The 13,317-nt window shown below is 39.6% G+C and overlaps 2 protein-coding genes across 3 annotated transcripts in view; one reads left to right on the forward strand and one right to left on the reverse strand.

The window, feature by feature from the left end:
* LOC128257648 (aminopeptidase Ey-like) overlaps nucleotides 1-13,317 on the forward strand; it is a 147,186-nt gene that overhangs the window by 2,564 nt on the left and 131,305 nt on the right. The gene's annotated exons all lie outside the window — the stretch shown is intronic.
* On the reverse strand, nucleotides 1,884-5,522 carry LOC128257814 (uncharacterized). Of its 2 annotated transcripts, none has more exons than XM_052989020.1 (3): nucleotides 5,213-5,522; nucleotides 2,352-2,507; nucleotides 1,884-2,290 (listed from the first exon to the last, which is right to left on the reverse strand). In XM_052989020.1, exons 1-3 carry the CDS (start codon nucleotides 5,514-5,516, stop codon nucleotides 2,259-2,261), a joined length of 492 nt encoding a protein of 163 aa, XP_052844980.1. In that variant the 5' UTR covers nucleotides 5,517-5,522; the 3' UTR covers nucleotides 1,884-2,258. The 2 variants fall into 2 exon arrangements, with proteins under 2 accessions (XP_052844980.1, XP_052844989.1); XM_052989029.1 differs by having other exon boundaries at nucleotides 2,344-2,507.

Below are 13,317 nucleotides of genomic sequence, written 5' to 3' on the forward strand. Positions count from 1 at the left end.
TCATACCGCCCACCGCATACTGCCTACCGCTTACCGCTTCCCGCCCCTTTCGACTGCCCAGCGGGGTGTTAAATTGCCGGAGCTGCTGCCTCAATTTTCGGCGTCATTCAACGCCATTAACCTTCTGTCAATTTCAATAAGTCAGCGTCGCAAAAAAAAATACCATTCATGGAAATCTGCAGCAATTGCAGAGCAGTATCAGAGTCCAGATCTAATACAATATTGATAAGCAGCAATCCAAGTGACCGATACGAGAGAGAGCCTGTCAGAGGGACATGTATGCCCTAAATTACACTCGCATCGCTGGCCAAACCCACAAGGGATATAAATGGTCATTGTTAATGTACAAAAAATTTTAACTCGAAATTCTGCACTCGATGGGCTGTTGAAACTCGAGACAAGTGAAGCGTAGAATTTCCATTTTCAAATGATGGAAAACGGTAGCTTTGGTCTCAGCAATTCCGTTTCGATTATTCCAATAAAGCATATCTCTCTTTCGAATCTAAACTTCATGTTTTGTTTCATTTAAAAAAGCTCTTAAACTTCAAGCATGAATAAGCAATATTTCTATACTTTGAAGTTTAATTTTATTTTCATTTCAGTTATAAATATATTATTATAAGACATATAATAGCTTTTTCTTGATCTTTAAACATTCCATTCATACAAGCTTAAAAATCATTTTAAAAAAGCTTAATATATTAATTTATTAGCTTTGCTTGGGTATTTTTTTCAGCTGAGTTTATTTACAGAAGTCATGCTTACTAAAAACGGGTATTGAATAAATTATCCTATTAATTAAAGCACTTTTGGGTTGACAACTATAACTTGAAATTGCGCTGAAGTGACAAACCGCGAAACATAGTGAGAACTTGCCTTTCCCGCCTTCCCCGCCATCGATCGCAGTGTTTTCCACTATTTTGCACTATTTTCCACTGTTTTGTGTTTTTATCCCAGGTATTTTTATGCCGGCACACACACCTTTTCTGACCGCATTCCCCAGGCGGCGGACATCGGGCCGTTCGTTTGGTGGCTGCGCTTGTTGTCATTTCCGCTTCCGTTTGCCGCTGTCGTCGTTGTCATGTCTACATGTCCTGCGTCCTGTGTTCAGCTCGAATGTGTGCGTGTGTGTTCGTGTGTGTGTTCTTGCCGTGCTGCACATAAATCGTTTAAAATAAAGTGATAATTGCATTTGTGTTTCAACTGTCAAAGTGACGTCAGTCCAGCGAAGTCCTTTGCGAGTCGATGTCTGTATCTGTATCTATATCTGTATCTGTATCTGCGTCTGTATTTGCATCTGTGTTTGTGTGTCTGGCCTAACGGGAACTGCCTGCATCGCGGGTACATTTTATGAATGTTGCCGCCGTATGAATAATTGCGATAGCAGCCAATTTGAATGGTACCCCCACTCCCGTTCAGCTGCGATTCCTTCCCGTTTTGCCACATTTTCGGGGTTGCTTACGAGGCCCGATTGTATGTTTTAATTTCAGTGTCACTGTGAAGTGGATTAAAGTATTTTCAGCGGCTTACAACCTAAAACGAGTGCAACCCCCGGCAGTTTTGCCGCCCAGTGAGCTGCACTCCAGGCTTCCTCCGGCCGACAAACGCACTTTTTCCTATCTTAATGCACGGAGAGAAAGTGCATTTTTTTTTTAATTTTTAAAAACAAACAATATTTAAAACCACAATTAATGGTTTTCTACTGGTTAAAGAAATAAACTTTCAATTTGCCTTTGTTATTTATGGAAACTAAATATTTTCTTTTCAATCATAACAGGAAAAATTATTTAAAATAATATTGATATATCTATAATAAACCTTAATCATGTTGATTTCTATTTGAATGATCTGTTTAGAATTGACTGAAATAAAAAAATCCTCCTTCCAAAATATACCCAATATTTTTCTCAGTGCCTTGTCATGTGAATTTATGGCGGCTGATACATAAGGCATTCCTACCTCGGCCAGTGTCTGTGATTAATATGCAACACCCCGTTGGCCTGGTGTCTGAATGGAGTGTTCATGTGAAGCGGCCAAGTGTTTCCCGAATACGGAATCCCGAGTCCTGAATCCCCCGTGCCGAACCCTCTCGACCGAATTGAATTGTTACGCAAATAGCATTAATATTTATATTGTTTTTTATGCCGGCAAGGGTGTAGTGCAGACGGGACGTCAATTGCGTCGCTAAAGTGCCACTGCAAACAAAGGCGAGAATATTGGATGGCAGGGTCGACGACAGATCCGCGGCATGTGGCAAATTAGGTTGCCTTTTGATGCACGATCACGATGACTGCAAATATCAATAATGAAAATTATGCAAGAAATAAACCAATATTAATTCACTTAGCTGCCACTACACTTCCCGAAAGTGTTTCTCCTGCAGGGCGGCGGCCAGCTGTCACGGCCCCCTGCCACGCCCCCCTCTTGACCTGCATTTCCGGCAGGGTCTTTGGGGCTAAGTCGACACGAACTTTGCGTGTTTGCTGGCTGTCGAACCCCCTGGAAACCTGGAAAAAAAAAGTACGTGTCGATTTGATGAATGACGTTTATTAAGCAAACAATTTCGAGCTATTTGCAGCCTAATTGAGCCCCATGCATCAACGTGTTGTGGCAGTTAAATGGCTGATTAATATTTAAAAGACATTTAAGAAGGGGGAAAGCAGGTGGCCCGCACTAAATACAAAATAGAAACACGACAGAGAAATGTAACTGGGCCTATTGCAAGCATCGCACCTTTGCATGTCCCGGGAAAAGCCAAAGAGCAATCAAGAGCGGAAAAGCCGGATAAAACATGAGAAATAAATGCAGTGGAGCAGGCTTTCGAGTGGAAATGGGTTTTGCATGCATCACGCTCGACTTTGGAGGGAAAAGCAAAAAAAAAGAAAAACATTCCACATTAATTATAGCTGCAATGCCCACACATTTATGGTCGGAAGTGTAGCTGTGGTCAGGTTGGCTGAACTCTAACTAACTTAGCTGATTAGCTAATAAGTTTCATATCTATTGTAGGAATTTGGCAACACCTTCGTTTTCGTTTTCGCCAACTTAATTTGCATAATTATTCCCGTGCCACTTGACTGTTGCCAAACAATTTACAACTCTCGTCCTCGGCTCCTCATCATTTGCACATTTTTCGGTTTGGTAACTCATGAAAAAAATTAAATGAAATATGCATTACGTAGGGAAAGTTGAACCCAAAAGTGCCACAGTTTCCGTGCTAGCAAGCTCACAGGCATTTCCCAGTGAAAGCCAAAGCGTGGGTGGCGAGTGGGTGGAAAACTAGCAACTGTAGTTACAATAAATACATATGCAGGACTGCCGACTGTCGCTGGCATTATAGAAATCCCGTTAAACCCACTTAATTCAATAAAACACCTTTCACACACAGTGCTCCAAAGCCGACAACAAACTATAACGTTGTGTGTGTGTGTGAGCCGTGTGTGTGTGTGTGTGTGTGTGTGAGCCGTTTGTGTGTTTGGCACTGCATTTGTATTAGTTAGTGTGGGTAAATGGCGGCGCTTGAGAGCGTGCGCCAAAAGCTACTTCACGGCGGCAATTTACGTTTAAAGTTGCTTAAAGTTGCTAACGACAAAAGTTATAATTGCTTAACGTCGTGTGTGTATGTGGATAGCAGGATAACGGGTCCTGGCTTTTAGTATGTGTCTCCTTAAGACTCACACTCTTAAACATCGTGCACCACACTTAAAGATGCACTGCAAAAAATTGCATTCTTCAGACTACTTAATCAATAAAGTTTTCTTACTGGACTCTCTTATTAATTAATTTATTTTATTTCACATGATGAAAGTACCTATATGTCTATCAACGTTTTTTAAGACTTCTCAATGACATGTAGTTATCAAGAAATAATTAACATTATAAATTTCAAATTTCATTCATTTCATTTGGTTTTTTTTTGGTTTTCAAAAGCTTGTTTGTTGGTATCCCACTATTATTTTTGAAACTTCTGCTCATGGAATCTGATAAATTGAAAGCTACCTGCGATATAAACAATGAGTTAATCATTTTCAAAAAATGATAAATATAACTAACTTAATTTTTGCCTAATAATCCATTGATGCAATTTTAGTTGTCTTTAAATTTCTCAAATTAACTATCTGTTATTGTTTCGTTCCGTTTAATAATTTTGTATAGTTTTAAAAATGTTCTCAATCTGTTTAGTTTTTTTTTCAACATTTTTCTGTTTCTCTGTAGAGATGCAGCTAAACGCTGCTTCCTTGACTGAATTCGTATGCGAGGCAGCATATGGCAGCCGGAAATGAGACGTAAATCAAATAAGTAAAGAGGGTAAATGCGCGCTCACAGATACAGGGGCACACACACACACATGCACACGAAGTACAAGTGTATTGTCATTAGCGACAAGAACGACACAACAACAACAACAACAACAGCAACAACAACAACAACAGCGAGCGATGAATCCGAGAAGCTCCTTTCCTCAAATTGAAAAGTTTTGAAGTGCATTTCTCACCAAAGTGGCAGCGATTCGAATGGATGTTGAATGGATGAAATTGTTCATACTGCAAAATAAAAGCGGAAAGTGTTGCGAGCAGGCCAATGATGGAAGGCAAGGAAACGCATGTCCTTGGACTCCGCCCACTTCCGCCCACACGCCGCCCCATATTCCCATTTTGACCGTTTCACCTCCCCACCCCACCCGCACCCCCTGACTTTTGCAGCTGTCACTCAGCGGCAGATTCGACAAAAATGTCAACGGCACGAGGGGCGTGGCTGTCTGTCGGCCCTTTTCCCCATTTTCATTACGTTGAAATGCGAAATGCGTTTCGTTGAATTAGAAACATTTCCTTTTGCTGCTACTTCCTATTTCTTTCTCCGTGTGTGAGTTGTCCGCCCCAGCCACATTTTTCCATTTTCGGAGGCGTGGCCGGGAAGGTGTTGGGAATGTTTTATGTCTTAATAGCTTTTCGCTGGATGTGCGTCTTTCTTTTCCCTTTCCAGCGCCACACAAAGCAAAAAAAAAAATAAAATAAATAAGAGCAGGGATCAAACACGAGTCCCGCGCTGGTTTAATGGGTTAACGAGTTTGCATTTTCCCCCTTTTCATTTTCCATTCGTTTTTATTGGGGAATCTTCAATTAACGCTGCGGGAGTTGCGAAATTTGATTTCGTTCATCCAGGGTAAATTTTCTTAATTGAGTTTTAGCACGACGTAATTACGACGAAATACCTGTTGATGTGTACTCATTGGTTAAAGGAGTCCTCTCGTCACATTGGGCAATTGGAATACAGATACCGAACTTCCGAATCCTGCCCGTTTTGCAAATGCATCCAAAGCGGCAAGTCTTCACACAGTCAATGGTTTCCCGTTGTCCACAGGCTCTTTCACATTCCGCACAAAACGAACCTATTTCATCGTTGGAACAGTGAAGAAAAAATCCCAGAAGCTCTGGAAAATATCCTTCAACCGGGTGAACTGTCCACATCACAGTAACCAAAACAAATGCCAAAATATACAGTTGACAATGTGCCATGATCAAAGGTTGCTTGAAAACTAAGCAGAGTTACCAGAAAATTGCCATAAATATTAAACTCTAATCACGTGCATAACTAATTTTAGTATTAAGGCAATTCGCTATGAAAATATAAACCTAAAAAAATATACACTCTGTATATGCAACTGCACGTCACAAGTATCGCTTGTTTTCCAGCAAAAGAGTTTTAAATTCAAACAGTTGTGGTTCTGTTTACGACCTGTTAAATAAAATAGCAGCAACAAGTTCAAATGAAATACTTATATGTGAAATAAAGATTTAATAAGCGTGTTACGGCATTGCATATTAAATTTTAAACAGAAAACTGTTAGTACATCTTTCTAGTTTAGAGTATAAACAGTAAGGAGTACTTAAACAAGTAATTTTTTATTCCCAAATTGTTAACCAGTAGTCTTTTGTGTAAGGAGCTTAAATTTATGTACCCAACTAATCGGCTTTAGCCATATGCAATGGCCTCAATATATTTGTCCACATCCCAAAAATGCAACTTTAATACAGGGCTCAACATTTAATTTGCAACTAACCAAGCGAAAATGGAAAACCCAAACCCAAAGCCGAATGAAAATTAGACCAAGCAAAACATAATTTCAATTTCCGCTGCAATTATTTGTGGGTCTCCCGCCTCTCGATTGTTGTCTTTTGTCACCAGCTTAAATAATTAAAATTCTGCATGTACTATATGCACGTATGTTCGGAATGGGCAAATGTTGGGCTGCTTTTAAGGTCATCGCCCATTAACATTCTAATTTAGTTGCAGTCAGGCGATCGCAACCCAGACTGACCAGCACCGACATAACATTTTCATAATATATGACAACGGCATTAAAAAAGGCCACAAATTTTCAATTTGGCCCGACAAGCGTTTGATACGCGACCGAAATTTGCGCATGAAAAATTCAGTTAGATAAATCCCTGATATTGTCGTCCCATGTGAATTATAACCGCCAGCAGCATTGATATAAGTGCACATTGAGAAAAATGGCATTACAATATTTAGTTTTATATAAATTGTTAAATATCTTACTGTTAGGCTAAAGACAAAGATTTTAAATGTTTTTAAAGGACTAATTCTAGTCATAATCCTTTGCGTAATCCATTTTATGTTTATATATTTATATAAATTCAGTGTGTTTAAAGTGCCGTTTACAAATGTTTATTGTGTGGCTTAGTAAATAGACTATGTAAAAGTGTATGAAAAATTAAAGCATATTTCTACAATCCTGTTAGCCATTTTTCTGGGTGCATAAGCCTTTTTACAGCCGCCATCCTGTCAACGGCATTCATTGGGTTTGTCACTCTGGCAGGTCCAAAATATTGAGGGTCAATAAAGTGGTTCGAAAACGCTCGACGGAGGAACGACTTTAAGAGAGGTTAGGGATAGGATTTTGGAAGAGGGAGGAGCAAAATGGAGCTAGAGTGGTGGAGTGGTGGAGTGCTGGAACGGCGTGATTCCGTCTGCCATATCAGTCATCTAACCATTTAGATAGGCCATGAAGCCAACGATGCGTGGTCGTTAGGCCCTGCTTTCCGCACTCTACCAGTTCCAGACTGCGACTACTCTGCCTTTCGGTTGTATCTTAATGAAGTATCGATTTCTGGCATCGACAATTTCTCGATTTCATGTGCCCTGCGGTGGAATTCCTTCGAGTCATGTAAATCACTTATTACATTTTCGCTTTCCGTTTGCTTCCTTCGACTTCCTTCGACTTCTTGCGACTTCCTTAGGCGGCCGGGTGTGCTGATGCACAAAAATGCTTGCAGAAAATCCCCAATGGTGGCTGAATCTCGGAACTTAATCTCAAATTAGTTTTAAGCCCGTAACGGAATTTGACTAACTGAATTGTCATAATGGCAAATAGCAACGGGAATAATGGCCCCATGGAAGAATAAAAATGAAATCAGGCGGCGAAGCAATCTAAATGCATGTGAGTGAGTGAGCAAAGCTGCCCAGCTCATCCTTTTTCATCTGCTCTCATCCTTCGACACTGTAAGCGGTGTCGTATACGTGATGACTTTGCAAATGGTTTGTACATTCCTCAATGCGATTGTGTGGGTGTGTGTGGCTTGTATCGTAATCATATCGAAGGCTAACATCATAAAAAGTATTGGATGCTTTATTCGCATTAGTGCTTCGTTTCGATTCGATCAGGGATAATTTGTTGTCTACTAATGCCAAGCCAACTCCCCTTCCTGTAACCTTGAATCCCGAACGAAGTGTATACATTAATTATGGCCACACAAATGGGTTTCATAACTCTGGGGCAGACCAAAATAGTGCACTTAAGTTGCCAACCAAAATTAAGATATACTTGACGGCGTATTTTTAGGCGTTTGAATGAATATGCATGAGCCGAGCTGATGGAGCGATTAAAACGCCGCCCGACACTCTCTCTCCACTTTCGTTACTTTTCCTGCTCGGCTTTTTGGTTTTTTATGCGTGCTTTTTTCGGTTACACTCTGTCAGGCACTTAAACAAATGAAGCTGTCGCCGTCGCGTTATTTATTAGCCAAGCTGGTAAAAATGTTCAGCCTCAAATGCTTTTTTATTAATTTGCATTGTGGCCAACTCGCAGACTAACACACACACACAAATGGCTTGGGCAGAAGGAAGTGCACTGAACGGTTTACTTCTCGTCTAATCTTATGAATGAATTGTCCTTGACACATGGCTTTTAATGTGCGTATATATATTGAGTTTAAATTTATATTTAACATTTACAGATCAGACTTATGTCAATAAGATATCTGTTTTTAAAATTAAATAAAGTACTGACTACCCAATTTGTTTTAAAAAGCAAAGGATGTTCAAGTCAAATATAAGAATAAATTACTAATTTCATTGAATATAATTAAAGGAATAGGCAATATATTTCTTTTTTTTTACATTGCCCCAACGCTAAGTGGTCAATAAGCAGTAAAAAAAATGAATAATTGCAAGATAGTTCAACATCAAAAAAAATACTAACAATAAAATATTAAAAAATTTAAAAGTCCATCAACCAAAGTGATAGAATTTAAACAACTGATCTTGAAATATAAATTACAAGTAACCTAAAGCAATGTTTTATTTTTCCTTAAAACTAAAGTTTTTTTATTTATTAAGCTCAAATTCTTTTTTTTTTTTGCATTCTTAGAGAATTAACTCGCTTACCAAGTTTTTCTCCCTGTGCAGCGCTAGAAGAGCCGCCGCCATCTCGTTCAGCGACTGCAATCTGAGCCTGCAACGTGGCTTATTTGTCTGGCTGAAGCTGCCAAAATGGCTGCTCGTCTTCTGGCCCGCCCCCCGACCACCCAGTGCCTTTCCCCCGGAAACCACCCCCTCCCTATCCTCCCCTGCGACAGACTCTTTATCGTATGTTAAAGTCAGCGCACACAAAATTTTTAAGTGCTTTTTCCGAAAGTTTTCGAGAGTTGGAGTTCGAGAGCCTTCAGCTTGGCTTTTGTTTAAAATGTTCCGGCTTTTTAAGCGCCACGCTGAGTCGGCCTCCTGCCCACCAAAGAGGCGTGGCCAGTCGCGTTAATATATATAGATATATATATATAGTGCCGACAAACACACATGGCTGGCACGCTAATTCGCAGCGGGTGACAAAGTAAATTATGATATTCGTTTCCCGACTAACAGACTGCGTGCACTTCCTGCAACGTCTATTTTTCCTTCTTTCTTTTTGCGACGGCCCCCCCGCCTTTTCCTTTTCCCCATTTTGCCCCGAATTTTCCGCCGGACAGCGCGGCAGGTTCAACGGGATTTCCATTATGCCTGGTCTGGTATTCGGAATTGGGATTGCGGGGATTCGAGGATTGGAGGATTGGGTTTTCGGGCCGTGATTTGTTGCACGGCCAATGTCGCGCCCCCGCGATGAGCACTCGGAACTTTGCGTATCTGTTTTTGAGCTTCTTAATGGAAAGTTTTCGAGGCAAAATTTACGATTGGGGGTCGGTCTACGTGAGGATTTCCCACCACCCCCGCCAACCCCACCGGCGTCATGTGAAGATAAGCTGGAACATTGCAGGGTGATTGGGGAATGGAGTTTCGACTGCATCTGAAGCTCGCTTAAAGCGAATTAGTTTAAGTTTTCGTCTGCGAGCCATCGAAGGCGAACTGTTTGTCACGTCGTTTGCAGTGCTGATCTTTGTTTGCATTGGCCAGAACTGCTGCTCCATCAAAGCCATTGTTTGTCCTCCGGCGGTAATGGGCAGAAGGAGTAAATTGACAAGGGCTTAGCTGCATCTTCCGCCGAGGGTAAGATTGCACTGAACGGAATTGGTATTAGAAAAGGAAATAAAACAACTGATTAGAATATAGAAGCTCAAAGATTTAAAGAGTTAGGCCTTTGAATATATAGCATTTTAAAGTCAAATTTAAGTCAATCAATGAATGTAAACACAAGTATAGTTCTAAGTTACATTATATTAAATTATTAAATAAATACCCAATTCGATTTATATACAAACATAAATAAAAATTAATCATTAATATGCATATTTATTAAATATCAGGTATACGTGGAATAATGAACTAGAAATTTAAATCTTACATTTCACTACTAATAAGTTGCGAATTTAAATACAATGGATTTAAAAGGAAAATTTGGTTTTTGATAAGTCTAATTATATTCTCTATTTGCAATGCTTAAATATATGTTTTGGTTGCTTGTTAAACAATATCTTTTCTTTGCGTGCAACAGCAAGTTCAGGGAGCGTGCAAGACGTTTTGCTTACCTCATCGCTGAGAAATCTGCTGGCCAAGAAAGGTCCGCACATTTTCGTGCAAACTTTGTTAACTATTTAAGACATAATTTAGCAAATTATTTTCTTCCATGCTGCTGCTTGGTGGTGACCAAGGGGGAGGGGGCATCAAGGCGGCTCATAAGTAAATATTATGCAAATGAGAGCCTGGGGGCCTTCCCACAGCCCTTCTTTTGACAACAAGGGGCAAACTCAGGCTGCGCAAGCTAAGCTGCAGCGAAAGTTACTTTTTTTTTTTACCCAAGAGAGGAGCAGCTGGCTTGGCGCCATGTCCTTGCCATGGCTGTTAGTTTTTTAATCCTTTGCAGTTATTAATTTAATCGCACAGCTGCATTTCAGTAGCGTGTGCGGCATGGCAAAGGACTGGGCAGAGGGGGTGGGATGGAAAAGCGCTGGGAAAGCGGGAAAGGGGAAAAGTTAGTGCCAACTTTTTGGCTACCAGCCGTGACAGTCAGTCCGCTGCCTGGCTTGACAAACGCTTGACACATAAATCCGACGTTGGCTTTAATTAGTCAGTGGATTTGTTCTCAAAAGTTGTAACTTTCACTTAAATTATTCATGTAGTCGCTGTCGTATGCTGAGTCGCGTCCAAAATCAAGGCCACTAAATAGGTATTTTAGTAAGTTGATAATGTTTAAGCCATGAATAATGAAGTCATTCAAAGCCATTAAGTCATGGCTAAATTAGAAACGGAACTATTTGTTTACGTTTCTTGGAATTATCATTGATAGGTGGCAATTAAAATTCAAGGATAAGAAGCCAATGAAATAATTTTCAATTTTCAGTAAGCCAATGTTGGGTTAAACAATTGTGCACATGAAGAAAACATCTTCAGCTTTTTGGTATGCCCAAAATAAATTTTTTCATTGAAACTAAACTTATGAGGCTTAAAAATAAGGCTTTAGACTATAGTTTAAAATTCCTGTATAGAAATTTTATTTTGTAGTCAAGAAGTACGTATACATCAATATTTCAAGATTTCAAGATGCACTTATTAAAATTAATTTAAAAAACAAAATTTAAAAAATCCATTTAATTCAAACTTGTGTTTTTTTTTTAAATCAAGTTTTTTGGAAATTAAAAGTATATATTCATACATTTTTGCCTGGAGTTAATATCCTTTTGTTCACTGCACAGCCTTTTATTTGATTGTTTTTCCAACGCAAACAGATAGACATTCTAATGGCCGCATTATGCTTTAACTGATTTTCGCATTTGAATGATTTATGCTTCCCGCCAGACTCATTCGCATTCGTTTTACCTGTTTTACCTGCTTTACCTGTTTTAGCTGTCGGGCCAACGCCTTTGGGACCTGTTGTCTGAAGCTCGTTTTTCATAATTTTGCATGTGATTTGCGCTGGATTTTTTTAATGCTTTCCCCGATTTTTTTTTTTTTTTTGAGGGGGAGTTTTTCTTTCAATCGATAATCAAACGCGTGTGAAATTCACATCGTTAAAATTTTGGGACATAAATTTATCAACAGGTTAACAAGTGACTTACACGTCGGTCGGGCCAAAAAATTTGCTCACTCATTTATGACCCGACATTTGTGGGTGGGGGTGAGAGGAAAACGATGCCACAAATTTTACAAGCTAACAGAATCATTTTACGCATCATTAACGTTTTTGTATTTCATATGCAAATTCGCCTAGTCCTCTCATCTTTGCTTGATCCTTGAAGACCGGCCATCAGACGTCCGTCCAAACAAAGTCAAACTTTTTGGCAGTGGGTTCGTGTGTGTGACCGTTCCATTAGTGAGGTTCACTGCACATCACAACGGGTTTTGCGGGTCTTTGGGGGGCTAAGGAGGTCCTGGCGGGACACACCACCCACATTGGCCACATTATGTGCACGCAATGAGCCTTGAAATTTAGTTTTCGGTTAGTTTCAAAGGGTCATGACGACTTGAGCGCCTGCTTCGGACACTTTTGTGAAGCGAAGTTTTGCACTTTGCATATGCCAAGTGACAGAGAGGCCCTGGATATCTGCAGATATTACCGCACACACACACACACACACACACTACTTACCGATCTGCCTCTCATTATGGCAAATAAATTGCAACGACCTACGCTGCACTGGCCACTTAAAGCACTGTTAATTAATCGTAATTAAAGTGATTTTCTTTCGCCTTCTGGGCAGCCACTTTTGTTGTGGTCTACGCTGATTGAGCCTTAAATGGCCGCACCGCCTTTTGTGGCCGCAACCGTCGCGATAATGAACCGTAATGCATAATTATTGCAATCCGCCGCGCTTGGCCATTTGAGTTTCGAAACGAATTACGCCGCAGTCCTGGAGTTGTGTGCGCAGAGTCTTTTTGTTTCGACTTGAGCCATATTTATGCACTTACTCCGGGTAATTAACAGCAAAGTGGGCCTGTGTTCCATAGACATATCCGCTTCAAACGCCATAATCGGGAGTCCTTGCGTAATGTATTTGAGCAGTCACCAGATCCATCCAGATCCGGATTGTCTGTCATTGCGGTGTGGATCTCAATGCTCCAAGCGACAAAGTCTAAAAACAAATTCACACTGGGAAAAAATGGGTTCTAAATGGTATGCAAAGATTTCATGTTTAAAATATTAGTGGCGAAAAAATTAAAAGTATTAGATACTTACCTTGTTTAAAATAGGTATTCTGAATTTATGCTCATAAATTTCTTGAAACTATTTCATCTTTAAAATATTAATGACTAACATTCTTAAAGCATAATATACTTAACTTGTTTAGAATAGGTATACTGAATTTATGGTCATAAATTTCTTAAAACTATTTCAATTAAATATATTTGAGATCCAATACAAAACCATTTACAATTCTTTCTTTTCGTAATGGCTGCATAGAGCTTTGTTTTAAACCTATAATATTTAAAAATATATCAATTATTATTTAAGATTTAAGATTTCTTTAATATTGTAATGGCAGCATTGAGAATTATAGTGTGTATGTGAGTATTAGATTTAAACCATAAGTTCGATTTGGTGAATAATTAACTAGCTATTTAAGCATTAGGCTTTAATAGTTTTCCATT

Source organism: Drosophila gunungcola, chromosome 3R (assembly GCF_025200985.1).
Source record: "Drosophila gunungcola strain Sukarami chromosome 3R, Dgunungcola_SK_2, whole genome shotgun sequence".
NCBI lineage: Eukaryota > Metazoa > Arthropoda > Insecta > Diptera > Drosophilidae > Drosophila > Drosophila gunungcola.

Coding starts and splice junctions, on each gene's coding strand:
- LOC128257814 (XM_052989020.1), bottom strand. CDS start 5,516: ATGGCACATTGTCAACTGTATATTTTGGCATTTGTTTTGGTTACTGTG. Junction 2,508..5,212: donor CAATGAGTACACATCAACAG/GTATTTCGTCGT, acceptor TTTTTTTTCCAG/GTTTCCAGGGGGTTCGACAG. Junction 2,291..2,351: donor CACTTTCGGGAAGTGTAGTG/GCAGCTAAGTGA, acceptor TGATATTTGCAG/TCATCGTGATCGTGCATCAA.